The 17,461-nt window shown below is 40.9% G+C and overlaps 1 protein-coding gene across 4 annotated transcripts in view; it reads left to right on the forward strand.

The window, feature by feature from the left end:
* Positions 1-17,461, forward strand: part of LOC125447829 (mitogen-activated protein kinase-binding protein 1-like) — a 161,243-nt gene that overhangs the window by 84,296 nt on the left and 59,486 nt on the right. For all 4 annotated transcript variants that reach the window (XR_007246610.1, XM_048522594.1, XM_048522595.1 and 1 more), the window contains exon 17: positions 8,268-8,379. Coding sequence is in view for 3 of the 4 variants with exons in the window: in XM_048522594.1 (XP_048378551.1) it covers positions 8,268-8,379 (112 nt within the window). In the remaining variant the exon portion in view is untranslated. The remainder of the gene's footprint in view (positions 1-8,267; positions 8,380-17,461) is intronic.

The raw sequence follows: 17,461 nt of genomic DNA on the forward strand, positions 1-17,461 counted from the left end.
TGTTCAACTATTTATAACCAACGTTAATTATTTAATGAAGGGACACAGTGTATTGTCACCATATTTGTTGACTGTACCAACTGCATTTTTCTCTTGGACTGCCTGGCAGTCACCCAGGCCCTTAAACTGTGGTATGACTACCCCTCTGAACATGCAGTCTCTAACTCTGAGCCTCTTGAGTGTGCTGCAGTGTCTCCTGTTGCATTTGAATCATAAATGTGAGGCTGAAGTTTCTGTGGCTGGAAGCCTGTGCTTATCTGTGGTCAGCTAAGACACTGGTAGAGTCCGTGACTTCCCACATATTACAGGTGCCACATTCTACTTGACCAATTTGTGCCTCCATCTCTCTTAAATTTAAACTACTTAGTAATTAAGAAAGTAAGGAAGACTTAGTTTTAGAAGTACTTCCTTTGCGTTATCTTTACTCTCATTCCTTTATCCTACTTTGGCTTACTTTTTTATTATTTTATTTTATTATTAATTTTATTTATTAATTTAATGGCTTGAGCTTCACTTGTTCCTGGTATTTCTCAGTTAATCCCTTTCATAAACGATAATAAATTTTTAAAAATATATTTGACAAGTTTATGTACAGTCCCTGAGATTTCCTTGACAGTCAATAATCCAATATAAAGTTCTGTTCACCCACTGCATCTGTGCTCACTGATTTATGTTGGCTCCTGGATAAGCAGTGCTTTGAATTTTATTTTAAATGTTTATCTTTGTATTTATCCCCTCCATGTCTTCTCCCTTTTATCTTTTTATTCTCCTCCAACTTCCGGCTTTCCTATATATTTACACTTCTCTAGTTATAATGTAACTGAAAATGAGGTTGTAGACATGCTTGCTGAGCTGGTAGGTTTGGCTGCAAACACTTTACCACCCTGATAGGTGACATGGTCAGTGTGCCTCCAGTGAAGCATTCCTTTCAGTTATGTAACTAAAAATGCTGGAAATTTTCAGCAGATATGGTAATACCTGTGAAGAGAAAAACAGATTTCATGTTTCAGGCATGACACCATGTAACTTCAGCTTTCTCTTCAGGTGACAAAACCCTAGGCTATGTAGAGAGTCATACAACGTAGAAACAAGTCCATTGATGGTACAGATATGGTGGGTCAAACACCAAACTATTTTGATTTTGATTGATTTTTGATTGGACTTTATGACCAGTGTGTTTCTGTTAAAATGAAGAAGGATGGCAACATTTGTGATCATTGGATGACAAATTGAGAGCTGTCTCAAAGAGAAGATTTAAGAAACTGAAGATGGACAGAGCCCTGGAACAATATAAAATAGGAAAGAACTGAAACAAGGAGTTAGGAGGCCTGAAAGGGATCATAAAATGTCTTTGGAAATCAAGATTAAGGAAAATCTCAAAGTGTTTCTTAATGATTAAGAGGGAGGCTATAAAAAGAGGATGTCCACTCAAGGACAAAGGTAATTGTTGCATGGAGCCAGAGGAAGTGGGTACTGTCCTTAATGATACTTTGCATTGGTATTCATCAAAGCTGGATGATTTTCAAAAGAGGTATGTTGATATTCTAGGACGTGTCTTACCTTTAATGCTTTTCAAAACACTCAATGCCACTACCTTTTTCATATTGACAAGTCCCCAGGATCTATCTAGAATGCAGAAGAATGCGGGTGAGAAAATTGCTGGGGCTTTATATGGAGTCACAGAAGTTCTAGAGGATTGCGGAATAGCCATCATTGTTCCTTCTGTTCAAGGAGGGCAACAAGGATAAACTGGGAAATTACAGGCTGGTGAGCCTTATGTCAGTGGTAGGGAAATTGTGGGAGAAGATTCTTAGAAATAGAATTTACTCAAAGTTGGAAAATATGGACTTGTTAGTTATTTATTATTATATTGACTATTCTCCTGCCCTCTGGGGCCTCTCCTGTTAATGTTTGAAATAATATGGACTTATTATCGATAATGTAGAGGTGCCAGTGTTGGACTGCTACAAAAGCTTGTGATTTTTGAATAAACCTGTTAGACTACAACCTGGTGTCATCTGAATTTTGATCTTATTGATAGACAGCATGGCTTTGTGCAGGGAAAGTTGATTCTTCCAAATCTGATTTGTGTTTTTGAGGAAGTGCCAAAGATGATTGAGGGTAGAGTAGCAGGTGTTGTCTAGCAAGTCATTTGACACAAGGTACATCAATGCATGCTGATGCAAAAGGTGATGTCACATGGGATCCACAGTGAGCTGATAAGATGGATAAAAAAGACTACCTTAGTCATTGACAGAGTAGTGGTAGAAGGGTGCTTTTTCTGACTGGAGATATGTGATCAGTGATGGGATCCATTGTTGGTAATTTTTAAATTTTTTTAAAAATTGGAGAATGGAGATGGCTTGATTAGTAAGTCTGGGGACAGTACAAAGATTGGAGAGCTGCAAATAGAGGATTTCCAGAGGACACTGCAGGATACAGATAGGCTGGAGCTTTAGGCGAGAAATAGCAGGTGGAGTTTAATCTGGACAAATGCAACATCTCATGTTTTGGAAGGCCTCGTGCAGGATGGAAGTACACAGGAGATGGCAGAACCCTTAGTAGCTTCAACATCTAGATGGATCGAGCTATACAGGTCCACAGTTCACGAAAAGCGGTAACACAAGTGGATAGGGTGGCCAGGAAGACGCATGGCACGCTTGCCTTCATAGGTCATGGCATACATTATAAACATTGCCAAGTAATGTTGCAACTGTATATAACTTTAGTTAGGCCATATTTGAAATACTTTATACAGCCATGGTTGCCTCACAACCAAATGGATGTGGAGGCTTTGGAGGGGGTACAGAAAAGGTTTTCCAGGTTATGTTGCCTGATATTAGCCACGAGAGAGATTAAACAAGCTTGATTAGTTTTCACATGAACATCAGAGGCTGAAGGATGACCTGAAAGAAGTTTATAAAATTGAGATATGTTGATAGTCGAAGTCTTTTTCCCAGGGTAGAAATGTCAATTAGGAAGGGATATAGTTTTAAGGTAAAAGAGACAAAGTAAAAAGGAGATGAGAAACAAGTTTTTGACAGAAGGTAGTAATTGCCTGGAATGCGCTGCTAGAGGAGATAATGGAGATGAATATAATAGCAACATTTAAGAGGCATCTTGTCAGATATATCAATTGGGTGGGGATAGAGGAAATAGACCATGTAGCGGTAGAAAGTTTTTAAGTTAGAAAGGCATTGTGTAGGCACAGTCTTGGTGGGCCAAAGGCCTGTTCACTGGCTGAACTGTTCTTTGTTCCATATTTCTATCACCATCTGGTGAAAAATCTTTTCCTCTGATCCCCTTTGAACCACTTATCTTTTAAACTTATGACCCCGGCCTTAGAGACATCTGTCTTGGGGAAAAGATTCTCACAGTCTGCCTTGTCTATGCCTCTTGTAATTTCATATATCTGAATCAGACTGCCTCCTCTGCTAAAGAGAATACAAACCCAGCCTATCCAATGTCTGCACCTTTCCATCACCCAATTTTTGTGTTGTCCCCAGACTTCCTAATCAAGCCACCTACATTCTCCTCCAAATATGTTTTATAAATTACAAATTAAGGGGGTCCCATCACTAGTCACACATCTCCAGTCAGAAATCACCCTTCTACTACTACTCTATGACTAAGCCATTTTTTTAATCCATCGTATCAGCTCACCCTGGATCCCACATGACATCACCCTTTGCATCAGCATTCCTTAATGTACCTTGTCAAATGACTTGCTGGACAACACCTGCTACTCTGCCCTCAATTACCCTGGCATTTAATGTGGTTGTCCAGATGCTTATAGAGTAATACAGCATGTAACGGGTCTCTTTGATTCAACCAATATATGCCAACCATAATCCCAAATTAAACTAGTCCTACCTGCCTATGCTTGGTCCATATCCCTCCAAGCATTTCTTGATTTTTGTTGTCAGGTGTACTGAAGTACAGTGAAAAGCTTTGTTTACGAGCAGTTCAGGCAGATCATAGTAAGCAAAAATTTACATGTTTCATTGCACAGGGCGTTTGCTAGGTGAGATCAACATTAGCAAGATCAGCATTGTTTGCGGTTAGAGAGTCCATTCATCAGTCTGATAATGGCCAGGATGAGGCCGTTCAGCTTCTGCACCTTCTGCCTGACAGAAGAGGTTGGAGGAGATCATTATCAGTGTGCAATGGGTCTTTAATATTAGAACATAGAACATAGCGCAGTACAGACCCTTCAGCCCTCGATGTTGCGCTGACCTAAAAACCAATCTGAAGCCTATCTAACCTACACTATTCCATTATCATCCATATGTTTGTCCAATGACTGTTTAAATGCCCTTAAACTTGGCGAGTCTACTACTGTTGCAGGCAGGGCATTCCATGACTACTCTTAAGTAAAGAACCTACCTCTGACATCTATCCTATATCTACAACCCCTCAATTTAAAGCTATGTCCCCTCATGCTAGCATCCATCATTAGAGGAAAACGGCTCTCACTATCCACCCTAGCTAATACTCTGATCATCTTGTATGTCTCTATTAGGTCACCTCTTAACCACCTTCTCCCTAACGAAAACAGCCTCAAGTCCCTCAGCCTTTCCTCGTAAGACCTTCCCTCCATACCAGGCAACATCCTAGTAAATCTCCTCTGCACCCTTTCCAGTGCTTCCATATCCTTCCAATAATGCGGCGTCCTGAACTGTATGCAATACTCCAAGTACAGCTGCACCAGAGTTTTGTACAGCTGCAACATGACCTCATGGCTCCAAAACTCAATGTCTCTACCAATAAAACCTAACACACCGTATGCCTTCCTAACAACGCTATCAACCTGGATGGCAACTTCCAGGTATCTATGCACATGGACACCAAGATCTCTCTGCTCATCCACGCTACCAAGATTCTTACCATTAGCCCAGCACTCTGTATTCCTGTTACTCCTTCCAAAGTGAATCATCTCTCACATTTTTCTGCGTTAAACTCCATTTGCCTACTCTGCAGTATATCAATGCCCCTCTGTAACCTGCAACATCCTTCTGCACTATCTGCAACTCCACCGACTTTAGTGGCATCCACAAATTTACTAACCCATCCTTCTATGCCCTCATCCAGGTCGTTTATAAAAATGGCAAATAGCAGTGGCCCCAAGAGATTATTACAACACACCACTAGTAACTGAACTCCAGGATGAACGTTTCCCATCAACCACCACCCTCTGCCTTCTTACAGCTAGCCAGTTTTTGATCCAAACTGCTAACTCACCCTCAATCCCATGCCTCCGTATTTTCTGCAATAGCCTACAGTGGGGAACCTTATCAAACACTTTACTGAAATGCATATACACCACATCGTATATTCGTAGCTTTTCTGTGGCAGTGAGCCATGTAAGTAGAGTCCATGGATGGTAGATTGGTTTCTGTGATGGCCTGGGCTGTGCACACCACTCTCTGTAGTTTCTTAGAGTAGTTGCCATATCAGACCATTATGCACCTAGATAGTATACTTTCAGTGAAGCATCTGTAAAAGTTGGTTTGGGACCTTTTACGGACATGTCAAATTTACTGAGCTACCTGAGGAAGAAGAAGCCACTGTTGTGCCACCTTGACTGTCGTATCTATATGGGAAGTCCCAGGGCAGGTCAGTAATCATCACTGAGGAACTTGATGCTTTCTACCCTCTCCCTCTCAATCTTAGTTTCATTGATGTAGATGGGCATGTGTTCTCCTTTCTTTCTGAAGTCAATGATCAGTTCTTTAGTTTTGCCAAGAGAAAGATTGTTTTTGTCACCAAGCCCCCTCTCCCGTCTGTATTTTGACTTGTCATTGTTAGATATCCGTTCCACTACACTGGTGTCATCAGCACTTATAGATGGTGTTCTTTTGGAATTTGGCAATACAGTCATGGGTGTACAGGGAAGTATAACTGGGGGCTGAGAACACATCCTTGGAGGGGCTCCAGTTTTGAGTGTTACTGTGATAGAGGCGCAATTACCCATCATCACTGATTGCAGCCTATGGGTCAGAATGCTGCGGATCCAGTTGCAGAGGACAGAGCCGAGACCAAGGTTATGGAGTTTTGAGATCAGCCTGGAGGTAAAGGTGTTGATTACAGTTTTGCCTTCAATGACCACACGCCTGCCAATAGGTGTTTTTGTTGTCCAGATGTTCCAGGGATGAAGGGAAGGATAGGGGATATACTGTGGATCTGTTCTGTCGGCAGACAGATTAAGGGGGATTGAGGCAGGCAGAGAGACTGAAATTAATGTAGGCCGTGACCAGCCCGTCAAAGCACTTCATGATTATTAAGATCTGAGCCACTAGGCAGCAGTCATTAAGGCACATTGCTGTGCTTTCTTAGGGGCTAATGGCGGTTTTCTTTAACAGATCGGGACCATTTCTTGTAAGATGGAGAGGTTGAAGATGTTGGTGAATACCACAGGATCTGAGTGCTCAGCCTTATTCATATACTCATTCAGATATCTTTTAAATATTTTAACTATATCTGCATCCCCCACTTCCTCAGGAAGTTTATTCCACACATGAACCATTCAGTTTATAAGAAAAATTGTCGCTCGTGTCTCTCTTAAATCTTCGTCTTCTCACCTTAACATACTCCCTAGTCTTGAAATACCCCACCCTATGGAAAAGACACCTGCCATTCACCTTATCTATTTGCTTCATTATTTTATCAACCTCTCAACCTATGCTCCAAGTGAAGGATATGACAAGCCTATCCAGCTTCTACATATTATTCAAACTCTTCATTCCCAGCAACATTCTGGCAAATCTCTTCTGAACCCACTCCAGTTTAATCCTTCCTTCCTATGACAGGGAGACCAGAAGTAAACACAGTACTCTGGAAGAAATCTCACCAGGGTCCTTTAAATGTCACGAGTATCTGCCTCTACCGTCCCCTTGGACAGCGTGCTGATATTTCCATCACCCTCTGGGTTATAAAATGTTCCTTGGATCTCCTCTAACTCTAACCTTAAGCCAATTCCCTCGAGTCTTAGACATGTCTGATACGGGGAAAAGATTCTCGTGATCTACCTTGTGAATGCCGCTTAAAATTTTGTATGCCTGAGTCAGATTCCCTCCACCATCCCCAGCTTCAGCCTCCTCTGCTCAAAGGAAAACAAACCTAGCCTATTCAGTCTCTCCTCATAATGGATTTTTAGTCCCAGGCAACATCCTGGTGAATCTCCTCTGCATGATATAATCACGTCCTTCCGATAATGCGGCAAATAGAACTGAACGCAAAATTCCATCTGTGACCAATGTTTTCGAAAATTGCAGCAAGACGTCCCTGCTCCTATAATCCCCTGGCTAATGAAAGCAAGCATCCTATATGCTGCCCTCACCAACCCTATCTATCTATGCTGACATCTTCAGTGATCTACAGACTTGTACAGCAAGATCTCTTTGTCAATACTCCCCAGGGGCGTACCATTTATTGTGTATATCTTTCCTTATTAGACCTCCCAAAATGCATCACCTCATGCTTATCAGGATTAGATTCCATCTGCCATTATTCTGCCCAATTTTCCAGCTGACCAATATCAGACAACAGCCTGAGGTCATCCTGCTCACTATCAACAACAAGGGAGGGAAGTCCCTCCCTGAACTTTTCCGCCACTATCTGCAACTTTCAGCTGCTTCTTGAAACCTATCTCCTTGGTCAAACTTTTGATTACATTAAAGATACTATCTAAATACAAATTATTATTTTACATTTTTATCTTTTAAAAATTGGGATGGGATTCCATGGCAGTATGCGAATATATGCAGTATTGAGCATCCCAAAAAAGAGGTTGAAAACAGCACCAGTGGCATATTTCAAAAGCCATTAAAGTTATTCAGATTCAGTTTGCAGTCTTGATGTGTCATTTTCATATTTTCATGTTATTCTTTCCATCTGTTGAAATCCGCTCATCAGACTGGGTTGTTCAGCTTTTTGATCTATGACCTAATTTGTACTGTTTGTTTTCCTGAAACATCTGACAGCTCCCACCTCATTTCACCCCACTCAAGTTGACATTAATAATTGTTAGAGACCTTTGCCTTTACAAAATGAAGGTTGAGCTGGGGCATCTTTACTTAATATTGACACTCAAAATAACTGCATGTTTTTGGTCTTCACTTGACACAGTTTTAACAACTGTCTGCATTCCTTTACATTAGTGGACTTTGTTAATTTGGCAAAAGTTTTTGCAAACATGGTGGATTTTTCTTTGGAGTATATCAACCTTCAGTTCAGATACCCAACCCTCTTGCTTGTTTGGTTTCTAGGTTCAGATGGATCCCTCTGGAACGTTCGTAGCCACTAGTTGTTCCGATAAAAACATTTCCATCTTTGACTTCTGCACTGGAGAATGTGTAGCCAGCATATTCGGGCATTCAGGTACCCATTACATTAATCTACAAATCAGCATTATTTAACTTTTTCGTTTTGTATTTTCAAAGAAAGGATTTTTTTTTAAAAAACTCCTAGACCTAGCCCCTCTCCCTTGGTGAAAATCCAGCACCATGTGTGCCATGTGGAGGAAATGTGTAATTTTTGCAACAGGGATGTTTTTCAGTGGTGAAACCTACTGTCAGCTAACAGCCATGAGTGGAATGCAAGAATCCCTGTAGAAATTACCAAGGCTTCTTAAGCAATAGCTGACAAACTTACAAGCACTATAATCTAGAAGGACAAGGGCAGCAGATATGAGAACACCAACCACCTGCAAATTTTTCTCCAAACCATTCCATTCCTTTATTGACACTGGTTTTAAAATCCTGGAACACTCTATAATAGCACTGTGGGTGAAACTACAGCAATTCAACAAGGCACTCATTTTCTTTTTGGCAGCTAGTGTCAGATTGTAGACGTTTGTGGTCACAGTTGTCTAATAGGCAGTTGATCATTTATAAGCTATTTAAGGTAGTTTGAGTTTAAGTAGCAGCAGTTTAGATTTTAGAAGACAAATAGGCTATTGGCGCAGAATGTGCTGGCTCACTTGTGAAGGCAGCATCTGGCTTTCTAGTCTTCCTCTGATATCCCAGATTGCTGTGTGAAGCCAGGGAGGAAATTACAGGGGCTCTACCTGAAATTTCCAGTACCACCTCTGAGTACAGTGGAGGTTCCAAAGGACTGGAGGACAGCTAATGTGGTTCCACTTTTCAAGAAGGGTGCTAGGGATATAAGCCAGAGAACTGCAGAGAAGCGAGTCTCACATTAGTGGTATGGAAACAATTTAAGAAAATGCTGAAGAAAAGAACTCATCTCCATTTGGCAAGGTTTGATCAGGGACAGTCAAACATGGCTTTGTCACAGGCGGTCATGCCTAACAAATTTTTGAATTTGTCAAAGAGGCATTCAGGTGTTTAGATGAAGGTAGTGCAGTTAACGATTTATATGGATCTCAGCATAACCTCTGACAAAGGTCCACATGGGAAACGGACTAAGATGATAAAACTATATAGGACCCAGGGTAATTTGGCAAGATGGGTCCAAATTGGCTTCGTGGTAGGATATGGACAATGGTGGTTGAGGTTTTTGTGTGACAGCCTGGTGTGCAGTGGCATGCAACAGGCATCTGTACTGGATCCGTTATTGTTCATGATTCTTATACACAATATCGACGAGAATGTGGGGAGGATCGTAAGTTTGCGGATTGTACCAAGGTTGCCAAGGCTAGATGATTACAGTGAGGAATAAGGTCTTGGGTTAAAGAAAAATGTGGCTGGGTTGGTCAGAAGGTCAGAATAGTGACAAATGAAATTTTAACTCTGATCATGTGAAGTGATGCAGTTTAGATGAAATAGCAAGAAATGGGAGTACTCAAGGAATAGCAGGACACAAGGAAGGAACAGAAGAATCGTTGAGTGCTTATCCACAAGCCCCTAAAGGTGGCAAGTTAATACAGCGATTCAGTGGGTATATTGCACACTTGCCTTTATCAGTTGTCACAGATTGAGCTCAAAGAAATTATGTTGTAGCTGCACAAATCTTTGGTTAGACCACAACCGGAGTACTGTGTGCAGGAAGCTGTAGGAAGATGCGTTTGCTGCAGAGGTGATTCACCAGGATACTTTTTGAATTGGATCATTTCAGCTAGAAATGTTGCTGTTAGGTTTTGGGTTATTTTCTTTTTAGAGCAAAGGCGGCTGCGGGGAGAACCTGATCGAAGTGTGCAAGGGGTTATGAAGGTCATAGACAGGATGGATAGGAAGCAGCTGTTTTGCTTTGTTGAAGGTGCCATAATTTTAAGCTGAAGGGCAGGAGGTCTAGAGGGAATTTGAGCAATTACTTTGTACCTAGGGTTAGTGGGAATTTGGAATGCCCTACCTGAGAAGGCAGTTGACGCAGAAAACTTCAACTTTGAAATGCCACAAATTCAAGGATTTGAGCCAAGTGCTGGAAAGTAGGATTAGTGTAGGTAGGTTGATGCAGATTTGATGTACTGAAGGGCCTGTTCTCTATAATTGACTCCTCTTTTTGGTTTAATTTCCATCTGGAGATAATGGTTCCTGGCTAGAACCGCTACCTATGAAGATTGCCAGTTGAGGAATGGTCCCTGATCCTATTCACTTGTTAATATACCCTATATCTTGGTGGCTTGCACAGTGTCAATGAATTGTTTAAATGCTTTTAACCAATGATTGTGGGCAGTTACACTCAATGTCAGAATGTCTGTTGTCCCTTTACCCACCTCTCTTTAAGATCATAAGATGTAGGAGCAGAAGCAGGTCATTCAGCCCATCACGACTGCTCAGCCTTTCAATGTGATCATGACTGATCTAATAATCCACCGCTCCACTTTCATGACGCGTTCCCATGATCCTTGATTCCTTTACAAATTAAATATCGGTGTCTCAGCCTTGAAAATACTTAATGACCCAGTCTGTACACCCTATGTAGTAAAGAAATACACTATTTCATTATTCTCTGAGAAGAAGTTCCTCCTCAGGTGTGTTTTATGTGGTGACCCCTTACTGAGGGATGTGTCTCCTGGTCCCCCAAGGGGAAACAACTGTTCCACATTTTACCCTGTCAAACTCCAAGAATCTTGTATGTTTCAGTAAAGTTTTCTCTAATTCTTCTTGCTTCTCACATGGTCAAACTCTCCTCATCAGAAGTCCCTATAGACCCTGAATCAGCCGAATAAGCCTTCCATGAATTGCCTCCAATGCCTGTATAACTTTGAGTAGATAAGGCGATCAAAATTTTATGGAGTATTCAGTCAGTGCCTTTTCTGGACTTAGCAAGACCTCCCTATCTTAAGATTTCATTCCCTTTAAAATGAAGGCCGTCATTACATTTGCGATCCCTATTACCTGCTGAACTTGTATGTTAGCATTTTGTGATTGATGTATGAGGACTCCCAAATCCCTCTAAGCTGTAGGAACCTGCAGTCTTTTTCCATCCCCAATTGCCCATAGGACAGTTGAGAGTCAACTACTTTTGCTGTCAGCCTGGAATCACATGTAGGCCAGACCTGGTAAGGATGACGGTTTCTGTCCCAAAACTATATTACTGACTTTTCCCAAAATTTGACAATGGATTTATTAGCCTCTTTATTCCAGATTTTTACTTAACTGAAATTCCACCATCTTCCATGGTGGCATTTGAAGATGGGTCTCCAGAACATTAGCAAGGACCAGCAATAATACCACTAGGCCGTCACCTCTCGGTTATGGTACATTCACTTTTCTCAGCCAAATCATTAACATATCTTGTAAATAACTCTGGCACCACATTGATCCCTGTGGCATTCAACTAATTGCCTGAAAAAGCTCCTCTGATTCCAAATCTGGTTTCTATTAGTTAGCCAATCCTCTATCCATGATAGTGTTACTTGTAACGCCCTTGGCTGTTACCTTTTATTAAGTAGCTTATTGTGTGGTATGTTGTGGTATGCCTTCTGGAAATCCAAATATATTATGTCCCCTGGTTTACATTCTATTGATCTTGATAACCCCAGAAAGAGCTCAAATAAATTAGTCAAGCATGATATCCCCTTCATGAAGCAGTGCTGACACTGCTTGATCAGATTATGTATTCCTAATTTTTGACTGTTATATCTTTTATAATACATACTAACATTTCCCCAATGACCAGAGTTAAACTAACGGCTTAATGGCTGTTACAGAGAGAGTTCTGAAGAACTCTGGTCTAGACCCAAAATGTCAGGCTTCCTGCTCCACGGATGCTGCTTGGCCTGCTGTGTTCATCCAGCTCAACATCTTGTTTTCTCTGCTTTATGGCTGGATGTTTATGTTATCTTCCCTTTTTACAAAAAGTTGTTACATTGGTAGTTCTCCAATCTTTTTTGGACTTTTCCAGAATCTGAGGATTCTTGAGAGATTGCCTTCATTATATCCATGATCTCTGGAGCTGCTAATTTTAATATCCTAGTAGCATCTCATCAGGAACAGGGACCTACCATCCTTTAGCTCCATTAGTTTCCAGTGTGCATTTTTTCAGCTGACATTTATTGCATTTATTACCTTTTCCTTTGTCCCTTGATTTATTTGGTATTTTAGAAATGCTATTAGTGTCTTCTGCTGTGAAGACTGCTGCAAAAAATTTATTCAACTCCTCTACCATTTTCCCATTATTATTTTTCCAGCCTTTGTATAAGGGACCAATAATGTTCACTTTGATGTGTCTGTCTCCCTTTTTATATATTTAACAAAGCTCTTGCAATCTGTCCTGGTATTAGTTGCAAGTTTACCCTCAAAGTTTGTCTTCTGTCTTTTTTTTGTGATTATCTTTCATTTTTTAAAAATTCCTAATCCTCTGGGTTACCAGAATCTTTGTCATATTGTATGTCTTTTCTTTCAGTTTGAAAGCTATCCTTCACTTCCATAGTTAACCATGGCTGGCTAATCCCCCTTCCTAGAATCCTTCTTTCTTACAAGGTATATTTTTAGAGTCATACAGCATAGAAATGGACACTTAAGCCCACTATGTCAATGCCAACCAACAAACATCAAACTAGACTAATTCCATTTACCTGCTCTTGGACCATAGCCTATTATGGCCTGGTATTTTAAGTGCTCATCCAGATGCTGCTCAAGTGTTGCCTCCACCAGTTTGTCAGGCAGCACTTTCCATATTTCTATCACCATCTGGTGAAAAATCTTTTCCTCTGATCCCCTTTGAACCACTTATCTTTTAAACTTATGACCCCGGCCTTAGAGACATCTGTCTTGGGGAAAAGATTCTCACAGTCTGCCTTGTCTATGCCTCTTGTAATTTCATATATCTGAATCAGACTGCCTCCTCTGCTAAAGAGAATACAAACCCAGCCTATCCAATGTCTCCTCATAATTGAGGCTTTCCATCCATATAGCATCCTGGTGAATTTCCATTGCATCCTCTCCAGTGCAATCATGTCTTCATGTGGTGACAAGAACTGTATATAGCATTCCAGCTGTGGCCGAACAAATGTTTTATAAAGTTATATCAGGACATTACTGCTGCTGTATTCCACACTGCAGCTAATGAAGGCAAGCATCTTGTATGCTGCTTTCACAACCCGATCTACCTGTACTGAAACTTTCAGGGATCTGTGGGCTTGTACACAAAGGTCCCTTTGTCCCTTAGAACTCCTTAGGGAACTACCATTCATTGTATATACCCTCCCCTAATTAAACCTTCCAAAATGCGTCAGCTCACCCATATCAGGATTAAATTTCATCTGTCATGGCGGTGCCCAAAATACCAGCTGATCAATATCACACTATGTAGCTTGAGACCATCCACCTCACAATCAATAGCTCCATCAATTTTTGTCATCTGCAAACTTATTCAGTATACCTTCTACATTAACATTCAAGTCCTTCACGTACTAACAAACAGCAAAGATCCCAGCGTCAATCTCTATGGTACACCACTGGTCACAGACTTCCAATCACAAAAACAATCCTCCATCCTTTACCTCTTTTTACAATTTATTTTGGATCAAATCGGTCAACTTGCCTTGTATCTCATGGGCTGTTTCTTTTTGGACCAGCATTGCATGTGGAACCTTGTCAAAGACCTAACTGAAGTCCATGTTAACCATATCAACTGCACTACCCTCATCACTATAGTCAATTTTTCAAAAAGCTCAATGAAATTAATCAGACAGTATCTCCCTGAAATAAATCTGTGCTAACTAACCCTGACCAATCCTTGCTTTTCCAAGTGTTGATTGATCCTGTCTCTCAGTATTTACAAAAGAATTCCCTACCACTGATGTCAGGCTATCTGGAGTCTTTAATTACATGGCTTTGCCCTCCTACCCATCTTAAAGGAATTGCATTAGATATCCTTTAGTCATCTGATACTTCACCTATGGCCAGCAAAATAACAAATATCTCTGCCAGGGCCCCCGCAATCTCCTTCCTTGCCTTGTGTAGCAGCCTAGGATGGTTCTCATCATGCCCTAGGAATTTATGTACATTCATGCCTACTAAAACATCTAAAAGCCCCTCCTTAATCTTAAAATGCTTTAAAGCCTCCCCATACCAACTGAAATCTCCAGCTGCAACATCTTTCTCCTTTGTGAATGCAGATGAGAAATAGACATTTAAGACCTCACCCATGTTCTCTGAATCCACACACAAATTATTACCCCTTTGGCCTTGAATAGGCCCTGCTCTTTCCCTGGTAATCTTCTTGCTCTTAATATACTTATAAAATGCCTTGGGGTTTTCCTTTATTCCTGTCTGCCAAAAGATATCTCATGGCCTCTCTTTGGCCTCCTAATTTCTTTTTTAAGCAGCCCCCCTACATGAACTATAATTCTGAAGGGCCTCCCTGTCTTTAGCACTCTGTACCTAACATATACTTTGTCCATTTTCTTCAAATCTTGATATCCTTGACATCCAGGGTTTACTGGACTTGCTGCCCGTGCCCTTCACTCTTAGAGGAGCATGCTGGCCGTGAACACTCGGTACGTTACTTTTAAAAGACTCCTACTTTCCAAACGTAGACTTAGCAGTCTGGCAGTTGTTTGCTGGATCCTGTCTATTGATATTAAAATTGACCTTCCTCAATTTTGACACGACTTTCGCATTACCTTCATCCCTTTCCATAATCGCTTTGAAGCTAGAACCATGGTCTCTACACTCAAAACTGCATAACCACTAACAATTCAACTACTTGAGTGGCTTCATTCCTTAGGATTAGGTCTAGCATTGCTGAATCTCAAGCAGGATTATCTCCACCCGGCATAAACTGTCCTGTATGTACTTGAAAAATTTCACCCCTTCTAATCCTTTCATGCAAAGGCAATACCAGTTAATATTGGTAATGTTGAAATCCCCTACTACCATGAACTTTTTCCTCTCGCACCTCTCTCACTTGCCTACATATCTGCTCCGGTGTCTCCCATTGACTTTAGGGACGCCAGTAGTATGATCCCAGTAAAGTTATCACCCCAATTTAATTTCAAGGATGTACCCAGATGGCCTTAGCAACGGTGTCCTTTGTCAATAATGTAATGCCTACACTGCTCCCCACCCCCTTCTCCAACACCTGACCCCTACCCTACCATGCCTGAAATTTCAATAGCCTGGAACATTGAGCCGCCCATCCTGCCTTTTCTTCAACCATGTCTCAGTGATGCAACATTGATCAGCACAACAGAAAATGACAATACTCTTAAGTTCGTCCACTTTTCCCATCAGGCTGCTTGCATTAAAATAAATATAATCTAACTTTCTGGTTTTCCCATGTAACTCCTGATATCAATGTCTTCCCTGTCTGCTGGACTGTCTTGGTATTCCTTCAATATCTGACTAATCCTTGCTCCTGGCCTTGCAGCTACTTTGTGACCCATCATCCTGCCAAATTATTTTTAAAACCTCCCCAGCAGCATGAGTGAACCTCCCAGGAAAGATATTTGATCCATTCCAGTTGAGTTGCAAACTGTCCAGCTTGTACAGGTCTCACCTACCAAAATATCCAAAAATCTGAAGCCTTATGCCCAATACTGTCACTTTTTAGCTATGCAGTCATCTGATCAATCTTTTATTCCTATACTGAGTAGCTCATGGCACTGGCAGTAACCCAACAATTACAACGTTAGTGATCCTTCTCTTTAATATACCCCTATCTCTGTCAATTCCAGGTGAAGGATCTCATAAGTTTTTGTTTACTCAAGTCATTGGCACCAACATGTATCATGACTGCTAACTCTTCACCCTCTCCCTTCAGACTGCTCTGTGCAGCTCTGAGACATTCCTGACTCTGGCACCAGGAGGCAACGTGCCATTCAAAACTCTCTATTGCAGCCGTGCAACTATCTGTCAATTTCCCCTTGCAATAGAGTCCCTCTTCACGTGTGCTATGCCTTCCTCTTACATGCTGTACCTTACTCCCTTGCATGCACGGTGCCTTGCTTGCTCTGTCACGCATGCGTGCTGTGGCTCACTGGCAACTGGCTGTGCGTGATTTGTTCCCTGGCTACGAAATCATTCCCATTAAGATGTATTTGGTCAGTCAATTCTTTAATTTTTGTTCTGACTACTATGTGCATTAAAGTGATGTTAATTTTGCATTCTTACAACTTTTTCCTCCTTTGACCCTATTTACTCCTTATTTGGGCACTCTTTCTCTCCCTGTCCCATTTTGGCTATTATTATCCAAGTAGCTGCCCAGTAATGCTGCCACATCCTTTTGTAAGCCCATATTTCTCTATATTCCAACTACCAGCCCAATTTCCAGTACTAGGGATGGGCCCTAAATGCTAGCCCAGTCAGTGTGCCCATATTCTCATGAATGAGCAAACAAACAAATTTCCTGATTAAATATAGGTTGGGCATTATGATTAAAATTGTCCTGATCAATTGTGTTGCCATTCTTGTAAGACCTAGTGAAAGCACAAAAATGTGCCTTGTATTTTTGTTTCAAATTACAATTTCACATTTAAATCATTCAAATTGTATTGTTTTCACTTTCGTCCTACAAGCATCATTGATATTTGGTGAGAGTACAGTACCTTGGAGTTAAATATGCTGGCACAGCTCATGATTGGTAAATATTGATTACAGATAAATTTGTTATTTCCATAATGAAGAAAATGTTACAATGTGCGCATACAGAAAGCAATTGTAGTGAATAGGGAGGAGTTTCTGAATTGTTTACAAACTATTTGGGTTGTATTCAGTAAATATGAGTATTTGGAACAGTGAGATACTTCACTGGTGTGGAATTGATTCAGAAAGGCTCTGAAAATGTGAATTTTGCTGCCTGCATCGAAATATCTCTTCTGTAAGCATCTACATGTAATTAATTACGTGCTTTGGTGTTTAAAAAAAGAACAACCAAGTATTATGTTCATAGAAGCTTGTTTCTTGAAAGCTTAATATTTGTAACACGGTCCAAAGAACACTCCTGTGACCTTAACAGCACAAAATATTCCCTCTAGCCATGTACTTTGAATTGGTTAACGCAAATGCCAGGAGCAGAAACATGTTTGAACCGCAATGAACTCTGGTGCTAT

Source organism: Stegostoma tigrinum, chromosome 39, assembly GCF_030684315.1.
Source record: "Stegostoma tigrinum isolate sSteTig4 chromosome 39, sSteTig4.hap1, whole genome shotgun sequence".
NCBI lineage: Eukaryota > Metazoa > Chordata > Chondrichthyes > Orectolobiformes > Stegostomatidae > Stegostoma > Stegostoma tigrinum.